General features: G+C 38.1%; 1 protein-coding gene across 1 annotated transcript in view; it reads right to left on the bottom strand.

The window, feature by feature from the left end:
- LOC124605388 (glutathione hydrolase-like YwrD proenzyme) overlaps positions 1-14,771 on the bottom strand; it is a 148,214-nt gene that overhangs the window by 113,846 nt on the left and 19,597 nt on the right. Inside the window, exons 4-5 of the mRNA XM_047137028.1 lie at positions 8,521-8,674; positions 195-395 (exon numbers count right to left, since the gene is read on the bottom strand). Of these exons, the coding sequence (XP_046992984.1) occupies positions 195-395; positions 8,521-8,674 (355 nt within the window). The remainder of the gene's footprint in view (positions 1-194; positions 396-8,520; positions 8,675-14,771) is intronic.

Raw genomic sequence — 14,771 nt, 5'->3', positions numbered from 1 at the left:
GATCACACTTATGGCAATTATTCCTTTTTGGTGGTGTTGCTACATTTCTTTCCATCTAATTTATAAAAAGCATAACAATTGTGAAAAAATTTTTTTCTCTTTTAATATTACACTGGGAGAATTAAGATTAGTGCCATTCTTCAGACCCATAAAAATTTTATAATGAAAGCAGTTTATTTTCATACATTGCTTACCTTCAGTGACTCTGCCATAGTAGGTATTTTCATGAGTTCTGCTACTCTTGGGGCTTGTCCATTCAGTAGAAGCTCACTTCCATATTGCTGTGATTGTAGAAGTGATTCACTTTGCTTCCATAAGTCAGCAACAACAGGTGTTACAGGGAAACCATTTTCAGCTAGATTAATTGCTGGGGTCAGCAAGTCAGACAGTGTAAGCTGCAAATTCACATAACTATGATCAGAGTCTCAAGGTCATTTAGTGGTTAAGTCTGAAAATGAAACATTTAAAATTTTGGTGCAAAATTCTAATAAAATGGATATATAATGCAAATGGGAAGAACAATCACTGCTCGGTTACTCAGAAGAAAACAAAGATTGAAGCACTTTATGTCCACCAAGATAAATGCATACACAGCAACAGCAATATCACATTTTGTTTTAATTAAGACTATGCTGAAGATCTAGGTTTGATACCATCTCATATTTGGTAGATGGAAAGCACTCAAATGATGGAGAACAGGAATGTTTTAGTGCAGAGTCTAATGCCTAAAACATTTGATAAACAGTCAATGATGAGTACCCACCATGACAATTAGTGACAGTAATTGATACCTATAATTTATTTTTAGATGAATAAAGATGATATATTTAAAATGTTCATTTTATAATTATGGAGGCTGAATGCTCCATGTTCCAAACCTACTACTTATGTTTGCTGCAAATGTAATTATTCAGTTGACTGGTAAAATCTGTGATGATACACAGAAGTTCTTAGTTTTACGAGGGCAGTTCAATAAGTAATGCAACACATTTTTTTTCTCGGCGAATTTTGGTTGAAAAAACCAGAAATTTCTTGTGGAATATTTTCAAACATTCCCGCTTCATCTCGAATAGTTTCATTGACTTCCGACAGGTGACAGGGTGACAGCGCTGTACGGAGCTGTTAAAATGGCGTCTGTAACGGATGTGCGTTGCAAACAACGGGCAGTGATCGAGTTTCTTTTGGCGGAAAACCAGGGCATCTCAGATATTCATAGGCGCTTGCAGAATGTCTACGGTGATCTGGCAGTGGACAAAAGCACGGTGAGTCGTTGGGCAAAGCGTGTGTCATCATCGCCGCAAGGTCAAGCAAGACTGTCTGATCTCCCGCGTGCGGGCCGGCCGTGCACAGCTGTGACTCCTGCAATGGCGGAGCATGCGAACACACTCGTTCGAGATGATCGACGGATCACCATCAAACAACTCAGTGCTCAACTTGACATCTCTGTTGGTAGTGCTGTCACAATTGTTCACCAGTTGGGATATTCAAAGGTTTGTTCCCGCTGGGTCCCTCGTTGTCTAACCGAACACCATAAAGAGCAATGGAGAACCATCTGTGCGGAATTGTTTGCTCGTCATGTGGCTGAGGGTGACAATTTCTTGTCAAAGATTGTTACAGGCGATGAAACATGGGTTCATCACTTCGAACCTGAAACAAAATGGCAATCAATGGAGTGGCGCCACACCTACTCCCCTACCAAGAAAAAGTTTAAAGCCATACCCTCAGCCGGCAAAGCCATGGTTACAGTCTTCTGGGACGCTGAAGGGGTTATTCTGTTCGATGTCCTTCCCCATGGTCAAACGATCAACTCTGAAGTGTATTGTGCTACTCTTCAGAAATTGAAGAAGCGACTTCAGCGTGTTCGTAGGCACAAAAATCTGAACGAACTTCTCCTTCTTCATGACAACGCAAGACCTCCCACAAGTTTTCGCACCCGAGAGGAGCTCACAAAACTTCAGTGGACTGTTCTTCCTCATGCACCCTACAGCCCCGATCTCACACCGTTGGATTTCCATATGTTTGGCCCAATGAAGGACGCAATCCGTGGGAGGCACTAAGCGGATGATGAAGAAGTTATTGATGCAGTACGACGTTGGCTCCGACATCGACCAGTGGAATGGTACCGTGCAGGCATACAGGCCCTCATTTCAAGGTGGCGTAAGGCCGTAGCATTGAATGGAGATTACGTTGAAGAATAGTGTTGTGTAGCTAAAAGATTGGGGAATAACCTGGTGTATTTCAATGCTGAATAAAACAACCCCTGTTTCAGAAAAAAAATGTGTTGCATTACTTATTGAACTGCCCTCGTAGATTGGCATTACCTGTAATATTTTTGAAAGATGATAGGAAGGAGTCCACCATTTGTCAACCAATTCCTCAAATCCATAAATGATAAAATTTGACTGTGTAGATCACAAAATTCTTCTTATAAAGCCTGACAACTATGGCTCATATGGTAAAGTAAGGTTGTGGCTCAAATCGTATCTAGATGTCAGAAGGCAGTACTGAATAATTCTGCAATGGCACATGCCTATTCTGACTGAGGCATGATGAAATGTGGAGTACCACAGAGCTCAGTGCTTGGTCCCTTACTTTCCCTAATCTTTATCAATGATCCGCAATGACACACGTCACCATATTTGCAGACGACACCTGGTCTTCCACAGGTATATGATCCTTCCTGTGAAAGACCTGCCAAATCCACCCACCCAGCACTTCCTATTCCAGTCCTGTCACAGGTTTATTCTACCCCATCAGCAGGCAGGCCACTTGTGAAAGCAGATATGACATTTACCAGCTCTGCTGCAATCACTGCACAGCTGTTTTATTGGTATGACTACCAACCAGCTGTCTACCAGGATGAATGGCCACCGCCAAACTGTGGCCAAGAGATAGATAGACCACCCTGTGCACAACCTGCAGCTGAACATAACATGCTTGATTTCAATGGCTGCTTCACTACCTGAGGCATCTGGATCCTTCTCTCCACCACCAACTTTTTTGAACTGTGCACATGGGATTTATCTTTAAAAACATTCTCTGCTCCAATAATTATCGTGGCCTCAACCTATGGTAACATGCTGTCTTCACACCCTGCACCCAACAGTTTCCATCCCCTCTGTCCTGTCATCTCCTCCCCATTCTTGTCCACCCTCTTTGTTTGCTGCCCTCTGCTAACTCATCCATCCATCTTTCCCCGCTCCTCTCCTTCTTCGCTCCTTTTTACCCCACCTCCCTGCCCCACAACATCCTGACACTGCATTTGTTGGCATTCTAGTCCATGCACACTCCACCAGATGGTGTTCGTCTCTATCTCTCCCCACCCATACACTACAATCCCTACCTCTTCCTTGCCCCCTCCAGACTGCTTGTATCCCATGTGATAGTTGCATTCCAGCCCAAGATGCTGGAGTTGGTGGTCATATGTGCATGAGGTGTGTTTGGTTGCATGTATGAATGGTGTGTGTTTCTCTTTTGCTGATGAAGGCTGTGGCCACAAGCTTTATGTAAGTTTCTTAATTGTGCCTGTATGCAACTTGACATGTCTTCTTTATGGTACGCAGAAATCTATCTTTTCCTACTGTGACTGTGTACGCTTTTACAGTCAAAAAATTCACATTTGTTCCATCTAATGTGGAAACTAGAGCTGTTAGCAGAGTCCTCCATTCTCTCACTGGAGAGAATCTATGCTCTGATATCTACAAAATTTAGAAAATTTCCAGAGGAAACTATTTTACAACTGTAAAATAGTTAGCTCTCCATTATATGAGGTGAGTGTTAGGAATGAGAATTCTATATTAGGTATCCCTCACAGTATATGATGTGCTGTGGTACAGCTCTACTTGAATTTCATTTTCCTCTATGTTATTCCTTTCATTTTCATATGCTGTTAATATCTGTGCTGAGTGGATTACTCTAGAAGTGTCAGTGTCCATTCATTTTATTTCAGTGCAGATAAATGCGATAATGCAAAGGTTCCTTAAGAACCTTTCAACTATCTTCAACCAAAAGGCAGTTTATCATGTGCAAAGCATCACTCAACTGAAATGAAATGTTAAAAATGACATATCCAGTGAGGTGATATTCATCTTTATTTATGAATTACATTTTACATTGTAGGTTTAATTTCCGTTGAACATGTTTTGAGGCCACCCATTGAATCTACCTCCGTCTTGTTGCAATTATTTCTGGGATGCTTCTAGCAAACAACTCTTTAAATAATTACAAATAAAAAGAATAGACCCATATCAGTTTATTCTGTGTTACTATTGTTATTGACCATTCATGCCTATTTAATGAAACTAAGGAAAATATTACAAAAATTAAAAAAATGATCTAATTTTGCTTCAGAAATATGTTAAGCACACAGGGATAAAACTCTTTAATAATCAGTCAACAACCTGACAGAAAACAAGAATAATTTATCTTTGGTAATTCCTTCACAAGCTTCTGTGTATAAATAAACTACAAATAGCCATCATGTAATTTGCGTGAGTCTTCTTTATAAAAATGGCAGGGAGCACACACAGACTCACATCACATCATGAATGCAAGAGCACATTAATTTTAACATAATTGCAGATTGAGTTTTCGACCTCAAGTTGTTGACTGTCTTTGTCAAAACAATCAGTGACATTTTTTTCACTTGCAATATATTTCTCTCTCATGTTGCTGGCTGTCACCTCCTCTTGCACAAAGAAAATCTTTAGATCCATATGCTTGGTTCTTTCCAAGGCTCCACAATTTTCATCAAATTCTTTCCATTTTGATTATTGATGAAAATCATCATAGGCTGGACAGGAAACAATCATGACAAATCTCACTGAGAAAACTGTTCATCCACTTGCTTCTCTTACAGATTTATTCAACGCACAAAACTCTGCTTCAGTGGTACTTGGTGCAACAGTTAATTATTTTCTGCTGCCTCAGCCTATAGCTACACTCCCAAAAACTATCACGTATCTACTTAAGGATTTATGATGATTTGAATCATCTCTCCAGTCTGCATTGATATACATTGTGATTTTCTTACCAGTCTTCTGGTAAGCAAGCACATCATTTGTTGTAACTCATAAATAACACAGTGTGTGTTTGATGGCTTGCCAGTGCTCCTCACTGCAAATGTTGCTGAACTTGCTTAAATATGCTAAGTCTTGCCTTATACCCATCGTCCAATATAGAAGACTTCAAATTATGGTTCAGTATTTTGATGTATCTTGTTCACTGAGGTTGTCTCCATCTGTCACATTTGTAGCTCTACATTAATAAAGAGATGTGTTTTCACAGGTTTGCAGTTTTACACTTGGAATTCTTATGGTCTAAAATCAGTGTTCCATCTTCTCCTGTAATCTGAACTGACTGTGCATGTCATGCTACTTCAGGGTCACTTTCTTCAAATTCGTGATTAAGGTATTTTTCATTTTCTTTATTTCACTTACATTGCACACGTATGCAGTTACTATGAGTTCACACTGTAGCCCATAGTAAACACACAGATATATTACTGATTACAATATCTCTTTGCACAGGAGCATGTTGAGTGTTTCATTCCACCTTTCACCAAACTGATGCAAGCCGTAGATGCACTTTTCAAGTCTGCGGATCCAAACACCATTGTTCAACTCCTCCTAATCTGGTATTCCATTAAATTTTCTTTGTCAGTGGCACCTGTGAAAACCCATTTTGTTCATATCATTTTTGCATTGTTAGTACATGGTACAAATGTCCAGCTTCAGTTTTGCCTTAGATTTCTCATTTCTTCTGACACTGCTTCTCTTTTATTTTTATCATCAGTTCACAAAGCTTCTTAAATGCTTTCTATATCTTCTTCTCTTGTTGTATTCTCTTATTCAACTGCAGACTCCTTCTTCTTTTCATTTGCCTGGATAATCATTCTCAGTGCTCTCATTCTTCATTCCAGTCTCCTTTTCTACATTTATATGTTCAGAACCCACACGTTTACAAATCTTCAGTTTGTTTGATGCCAGATATTTCTCCTGATTCCACAATATCTAGATTCTATAATGCTTCTTCATCATATGTGGTGGTCGTGATCTTCAGATCAATAACTTTTTAACACCTTCATTCAAATTTGCAGGAAAGACATTTTCATCAAATACATGATCTCTGGCAATCATAATATTTCCTATTTCTGGATTCCACACTCCGTACACTTTCATGATTTCTGAATATCCAATCATTACATGTAACTGGCCTTTTGGTTCAAATTGGTTTTTAATTTTTGACCATGCATAGTATTCTTTGTTAGTCTGGCAGAATGTAAGCAGGCATTGTTGCAGAGTAGCATCACTTCATGTAGTCTTCCTGGTTATTGTTGTTGGAGTGCATCTGCAAGACATCACAGTTGTTGATAATAAATGTCAGCAGTAATGGTTACACCTTGAGGAAGCAATTCATAGTACACCACACTGTCACTGTTCCACCAAATGTGTAACATTATCTTTTACAGAGAGTTGCTGCTTCATTTAGGTGCAACCATTTCTTTCTATTCCTTATGCTAGGGTACTAACACTATTTCTCATCACTAGCATACAGACACCATTTCTCATAACCAGAACTGATACAGGATAGGAGTAATGGTGTTGTTCATGAGCCAATTGATGATGAGCAAGCAGAGATGCATGTATGACCACCCACTGATTTTTATGATTTCGGCTTAGAGAACACAGTACCCATACATCTGATTTTTTAAATTTCTTCATTGTATGCAACTGTCACATGATGATGGAATAATCACAGTTCATCACATTTATCAGTTCTTGAGTACACAGACAGGGGTAATTGTGGATTAATGTGTTCAAATGATCTTTATCAAACTCTGAAAGTCTTCCTGAATGTGTGGAGTCACCAATGTCAAAACGATCCTCCCTAAAATGAGAAAACCATTTTGTTGCTGTGCTCTGTCCAGTGGTATTATCCCCATGCAATGAAAATGTTTCTAGCTGCCTCTTCTGGTGTCACACCTCTACTAAACTCAAACAGAAGAATACGTCACAAATATTCCAATTTCTCCACTTGGGACTCCATTTTCTAGTACCTGCAGCTCCACTCAGTATCTCCAAATGACAATATGTAAACTCAAATAGTAACAGTTAAATACAAATAAAAAATGACAATCAATAAATAAACCCACAACAACCAGAATACCAACATGCAAAACAAACATGCTATGACCTTATGCACCAACGTAATATAATAATAATTGAGAAAAGTATAACTACTCTACATATAACAAATTCTCCTAGTAAAAAGGAACTATGAGTATGATTTGTGGAAATTGTTACTAACTAGATAATTAAGTTTCATTTGCTATGCAATGTTTATGACAAATGGATAGCATTTGTATGTTTCTTCAGATATTCCTGTTTCCTCTATTTTAGCATCACATTCTGGATTTAATCAGGCCCATTTTTATGGTCTGTATTGTACACTCTTGAATGTTTCTCTGTTATCATAATATGAACCAATAAATAAAAATTATCATGCCGATGATAGTCAGTCGAATTTTACTAGTAACTTGTAAATTCTAAATTTTTAACGCTTTTATATTTCTAGAGCCCAGTAAAAGCAGAAGAAAAAAATAATCTCTGTTTTACATAGATTCAAAGGTAATATAAATATAACAACAAAGTGAAGCAACTCTGAATGCATCCCTACTGCTATTAAAACCAGCATAATGCGAAGTATAGTGTTGTGCATCCTTTGGTAAAAGTTACAGTTCTACTATTTACACTTTTTTCTTTTGCTGTGACAGCCTTGTCAGATTATTATCCACATTAGTATGCACAAAGTTTCATGGTGTTGGAGAGATGCCATTGCTTCTAGGAACAAGTATACAATATGTGGTGTCACCGCCAGACACCACACTTGCTAGGTGGTAGCCTTTAAATCGGCCGCGGTCCGTTAGTATACGTCGGACCCGCGTGTCACCACTATCAGTGATTGCAGACCGAGCGCCGCTGCATGGAAGGTCTAGTCTAGAGAGACTCCCTAGCACTCACCCCATTTGTACAGCCGACTTTGCTAGTGGTGGTTCACTGTCTACATATGCTCTCATTTGCCAAGATGACAGTTTAGCATAGCCTTCAGCTACGTCATTTGCTACGACCTAGCAAGGCGCCATATTCTTCAAGAATGTAATCTGAACTGATAATATTGCGAATCATGTACTGTCAAGAGCGATGTTCATAATTAATGGATTAAAGTTAAGTACCAAACTAGTTACGTCCGCTTTCTGAATTTTAATTCCTTGTCATGTTCCAGACCTCACGTCAGTATAGTTCTTCCCTCCTCACACCAGCCTGTGTGAGCTAAAATGCATGCATTTCGGCCTCCTCTAGTAACAAGGTGTTGGCTCTTCAGCCAACACAACACAATACATGATGCCTCCAATGACTCATTAATTGAGAAATAATGGATTGTTAACACAGTAGTTACATCATTTATGTTCAAAAATTACTTAAATACACACATTTCTTAATAAAATTGTTGTCAACAAACCTGGCCAGATCCAAAGAGACTAACAGCATCACTCCATGCAGCTGCAGTCCCTGGAACTGTTATGTTGTGGACATGGCGATCAGGAAGAGGATTCTGGGCATTATACCCCTCTGCTGCTAGTATATCCAAAGTAAGACCAGCTGCACACCGGCCACTATGAAGAACAAAATTATTTCTTGATTCAGTTTTTATCAAATCAAAGCTCGACAATTGCCTTCTGATACATTATCTCTCTTAAAGGCAGCATCGTAGGCATATAGAACCTTCCAAAATGAAATTTTCACTCTAGCTGAGCGTGCGCTGATATGAAACTTCCTGGCAGGTTAAAACTGTATACAGGAGAGCTTCTGCAAAGTTTGGAAGGTAGGAGACAAGTTACTGGTGGAAGTAAAGCTGTGAGAATGGGGTGTGAGTCGTGCTTGCGTAGATCAGTTGGTAGAGCACTTGCCTGTGAAAGGCAAACATCCCGAGTTCAAGCTTTGGTCTGGCACACAGTTTTAATCTGCCAGGAAGTTTCTTATAGAACCTTGTCACATAATAATGTGTTCCACAACTCCCATTGAAAATTCTCTGCCAGTCATTACTTAATAATATAAATCAAACTGTTTGAAATGGGATGATTTTGTGCAGGCTGGAATGCTAATGAATTAATGAATGAGTGAATAAGAAATAACAGGAAGAATTTCAAGTCTGGTATTAGTTACTGACTGTAAAATCCTTACACATACACTTCATTCCTAAGCACGAATGGCTAGAGAACAAATGTAAGGATATAGAAGCATATATCACTAGGGGAAAGATAGACACTGCCTACAGGAAAATAAAGAGGCTTCTGGTGAAAGGAGAAGCAGCTATATAAGTATCAAGAACTCAGGTGGAAAACCAGTCCTAAGCAAAGAATGGAAAGCTGAAATGTGGAAGGAGTATGTAGAGAGTCTGTATAAGGAAACAAACTTGCAGGCAATATTATAGAAATGGAGGAGGGCGTAAACAAAGAGGAAATAGGAGACAGGATACTGCAAGAAGAACTGGACAGACTACTAAAAGACCTAAGTTGAAACAAGCCCCTGGGAGTAGATGACACTCTATCAGACCTGCTGATAGTCTTGGGAGAGCTAGCCATGACAAAACTCTTCCATCTAATGTGCAAGATATCTGAGACAGCCAAATTCCCTCAGACTTCAAGAAGACCAACAGGTGTGAATATTATCAACCTATCAGCTTCATAAGTCATGGTTGAAAAATATTAACACAAATTCCTTATAGAAGAATGGACTAACTGGAAGAAGCTGACCTAGGGGAAAATCAGTTTGGATTCCAGAGGCAATACTGACACTATGACTTATTTTAGAAGGTAGGTTAAGAAAAGTCAAACCTACGTTTATAACATCTGTAGACTTAGAGAAAGCTTTGGACTATGTTAACTGGAATATGCTCTCTGAAATTCCAAAGATAGGAGGGGTAAAATACAGGGAGTAAAAGGCTGTTTGCAGCTTGTACAAAAACCAGACGGAAGTTATGAGTCAAAGGGCACAAAAAGGAAGCAGTGATGGAGAAGGGGGTTTGACAGGGTTTCTAGCCTATCTTTGGTGTTATTTAATTTGTACACTTAGCAACCAGTAAAGAATACAAAAGAAAAATTTGGAGAAGGAAATCAAGTCCAGGAAGAAGAAATAAAACTTTAATATTTGCCGATGATGTTTTCTGTCAGACTCTGCATAGGACTTGGAACAGCAGTTGAATGGAATGACATGTCTTGAAATGAGAATATAAAATGAGCAACAACAAAAGCAAAAAAAGATTGATTGAATTTAGTCAAATTAAATCAGTTGATACTGAGGGAATTAGGTTAGAAAATGAGACACTTAAAATAGTAGATGAGTTTTGCTATTTGGGCAGTAAAATCACTGATGGTGGCTGAAGTAGAAAACATATAAAATGTAGTCTGGCAATGGTAAGAAAAGTGTTTCTAAATAAAAATATTTGTTAACATCGAATGTAGATTTAAGTGTTAGAAAGCCTCTTCTGAAAGTATTTGTATCGACTGTAGGCATGTATGGAAGTGAAACATGGGTGAAATGGTAGGTCACACAACCAATGAGGAGGTGCTGAATATAACAGAGGAGAAAAGAAATTTGTGGCACAACCTGGCTAGACAAAAAGATCAGTTGACAGGACACATTCTGATACATCAAGCGACCACCAGTTGGAGGGAAGTGGAGTAGGGCGGTGGGGAGCAAAAATTGTTAAGGGAGACCAAGAGATTAATATAGTAAGCAAATTCAGAAGGACGTACATTGCAGTAGCTATTCAGAGATGAAGTAGCTTGGACAGAATAGAGTAGCATGGAGAACTGCATCAAACCAGTCTTCCGACTGAAGATCACAACAACAATAAAACTTCTTTCCAGTAATTTTGTCACAAAGATACTATAGTAAGTGCACTTCATGTATTACTTATCATCCAATAAAATACATCAAATATGTCAAAAGATGCCAAAAGGGTTTTAATACATGATGATCTAAATATTGATTTTCTAGAAGAATCTACCCAGAAATCGCTGTGGGTTAATTTAATGTTGTCATTCAACTTGAATGTCAAATGCATGTTCCCAACATAAATGACTGTCTTGATTAACAACTAATCTTGACAGCACTTGAGTGAGTAATAATAGGTGTTGGATTCTGAGACCACAGCCCAGTTATTATTTCTGTGAGATCATCACAGCAGTGTAGTTCTAACAGAAAAGGCAGTTGTAAGGAGTAGGAGACACAGTGACAATAACCTAAATAATTTCATATATGACCTAAAAAAGAGAAACTGAAAAGTGCTCCTCTACTTGGCTTACATAACAGATTTACCTAGAAGACTGGATGACTCTTCAAAGACTATAATGTTTGCTGCTGACACAAGTAGAGCCTATATTGTTAGAGGACAAAATATATCTATAACAGAACAAACATTGGAATAATGTACCAGGCTTACAGCTGATTCAAAGCTAACAATGTAACACTTGATGTTAAAAAAATTTTTATTGTGCATTTTTGTGCAAATAAAAATGACATGCACATACCAGAAGTAGAGGTCAATGGGGATACACTGGGTGAGATATCATGTGAATTCCTAGGTATCCAGTTGGATAATGAACTGAGGTGGCACCAGTACATAGATAAGTTAATTAAAAACTCAGCTCTGCCTACTCTGCACTTACTTGTTAGAAATCTTTCTCACAGTCTTCACCTGTAGACATGATTGCGAACATACTTTCCCTCATCATTGTGCTACATCATAATCATCTGGGACAAAGCAGCTAGGGCATAAAAAAGTATTTATTCTACAGAAATGTGCAATGTAAACAGAGTAAATTTGATGACCAAGCATCTTGCAGACTTTTGTGGACCTAGGGAATCTTATACTTATGTGCCGTTCTTGTGCTCCATAATCACAAGTGTGATTAATAACCAGAGCGTACCTACAATAAACTGTGCAATTCATGACTACAATACTAGAAGTAAAAATATTTTCCATACAGACTTTGCATTTCTTTCTATGTTTCAAAATGAAATATCATACTTTGGTGAAAGACCTATAACTGATTTCCAGGAATTTAAATGGCCAGACATTAAAAAAGAAAGCAAAAGAATACCTCATCAGACATTCCTACAATTCAGCGAGGACTCTTGAATGTAAATTCCACATAACTCTGTTGCTTGCAGTAAATCAAAATTGACTTTACTAGTATATAGACAGCTATAGTGCTCTGTGTAAAGGTAGTGTAAGATAAAAACAGCAACAGAGTAGTATATCTGAAGGAAGAGTGGTTCTTTCCAAAGGAGATGTTTTTCTCATAATAGTCATATAAAGCATAAGTAATTCTCATGGAAATTATTTGATGGTGCCACCTGGTGGCATAGGCACATTACAAAAAATTATTTTCTCATACAAAATGCATAAAGTGAACTCATATTGGATGGAAGATGATTTTATTTTAAGCTTGTGTTATGTACACTGTACTTATTTATTGCTTTTATATGTCAAAATATCTAAATGTGATGAAGTATAAAAATAAACTGTGAAAGCTTTACTGACATACAGCACACTTTGCTGTAACAGGGAAAGGAAGGGAACCAGGTAGAAATGCTCCTGTCAGATCGCAAAATGACAAATATGCTCCTCTTTAAAACACACTGACAGAAAAGTGGGGATCCAGCTGCCTCAATAGTCATTCCGCCTTCCTCACCAAAATTCACATTAAAGGAGCCTGTCCACCACTCAACAACTCCTCTGTGTGGTGAGTAGTAGTAACCCATCATATTTCATATTGTTATTATTCCAGCCCAGATTTTATATGAGTGAGTAGATTAGCAGTACTCATAATTTGTTGTTAGTATACTCTACAGCAGTAGCCAACACTGGCTGCTTTGGCCTGTTAATCAATAACTTAACTCATTTCCACATTTCTGAAGCCCCTTGGTTATGATGGGACTTACAGAACATGATGTATAAATGAATTGCTGAATGTTTTTAATTCCTCAACGAGAAGTGAAAAGTTTAATAACTTCATCCGATATTGCCCAGACAAAAAAAAAAGCAATGATTCAGAAAGAGAAAGAATCTTAGATATCAAATGGCACTAAAATCAAACAACAGAAAATCCAGGATAGAATGAAACAATATTAGGAAGGAAAGTTGCTACTCACCATATAGTGGAGATGCTGAGTCATGACAGGCACAGGCACAGCTTTCAGCCATTAAGGCCTTTGCCAGCAATATACACACACACACACACACACACACACACACACACACACACACACACACACACATACAACTTGCATGCATGACTCATTTGAAAAAGACTTTAATGGCTGAAAGCTATAATTGTGTGAATCTTTTTGTTGAGCCTATCGTCACGACTCGGCATCTCCGCTACATGGTGAGTAGCAACTTTCCTTCCTAATAAAGGCCACTAAAACATATTTATTAAAGATGATCAGCAGCTTGTAGTCCAGTGGGTAGCATTGCTGCCTCTTGATCATGGGGCCCCAGATTTGATTCCCAGTTGGGTCAGGGATTTTTCTTTGCTTAGGACTAGGTTTGTGGCTTGTCCTCATCATTCATCTCATCATTCCCAAAGTGGTGTCTAATAGAAAGATTTGCATCTGGTGGCCATAAAACCCTGAATGAGATCCCAGCCAATAAAGACATACTATCATTTCATTTCATTACAGACAAGACAGAATTAGCAAAACAATTAGTAGAAACTCTGAAGAATTTAAGTAATACTACAGAAAAAATGAATACCTCAACAAGCAAGGTAAACAAAGCTGCTAAAAGCAGTTTTGTGATGATTCCTTACTAAAAATTCTTCCAGCAGATACAAGGTGGTCTGTTGAAGCATCATAAATAACCCTACTGGAAGGAAGGTTACCTCACTGGAAGAAATTATATTGAATATAGAATGGGACAAGACAGAAAACATGTAAAAAAATGTCAATGAATTTAACAACTATTTTTTATGAACCGTAGAAGTCATCGTGCATGTCTGGAGAGGGAAATGTGACTGAAATCTAAAAAATATTGAAGATGAGCTGGAGAAATGTCTGATGAAAGTGTAGAAGATTTCTAGAATGATAACAACATAATATAGTGTCTGTCTAAAGAAGTAATACTGTATGTATTATAACCATAGATTTTTAAAATGATATCCATGTAAAATAATAGCTGTCTGAAGCAGTAACATACTTTCCGTACTTTTCCATATTTCTTTCCATGTTCTGTGTGTAAATGCACAAGAATATTTTTGCTCTTATTGTTTACCCTATCAAGTTTCATTAGCATCCAAGAAATGAAGGAAGATTATGGTTCAATGTGTCTTTGATAGCAAGGTCATTAGAGATGGAGCAATAGCTCAAGTTGAGGAAGGAATCAGCCATCAACCATTCTAGTATTTGCCTTTTTTTTATTTAGTGAAAGCTCAGGAAATCTAATACCTTAGTGTCCACAGATTACAGTGGCCATGTGTATGTGAGTTGTGTGGGTATGAATGTTTGTGAGCCCTTTTAAGTCCGAAGGAGGATTTTGTCCTGTAGCATAGTCACACCTCCTCTGTGTGAGGAGTTGTAACCTATCCTGTTTCATATTGTTGTTATTCCATCCCAGATTTTACATTGTTTGATTATGACATAATGGAGTTATGCTTACTTACATACATACCCAATTCTAACAAAAAGTTAATTGGACACACAACC

The sequence above is a fragment of the Schistocerca americana genome, chromosome 3 (assembly GCF_021461395.2).
Source record: "Schistocerca americana isolate TAMUIC-IGC-003095 chromosome 3, iqSchAmer2.1, whole genome shotgun sequence".
NCBI classification, from domain to species: Eukaryota; Metazoa; Arthropoda; class Insecta; order Orthoptera; family Acrididae; genus Schistocerca; species Schistocerca americana.
This window is presented reverse-complemented; position numbering and strand designations above follow the sequence as displayed.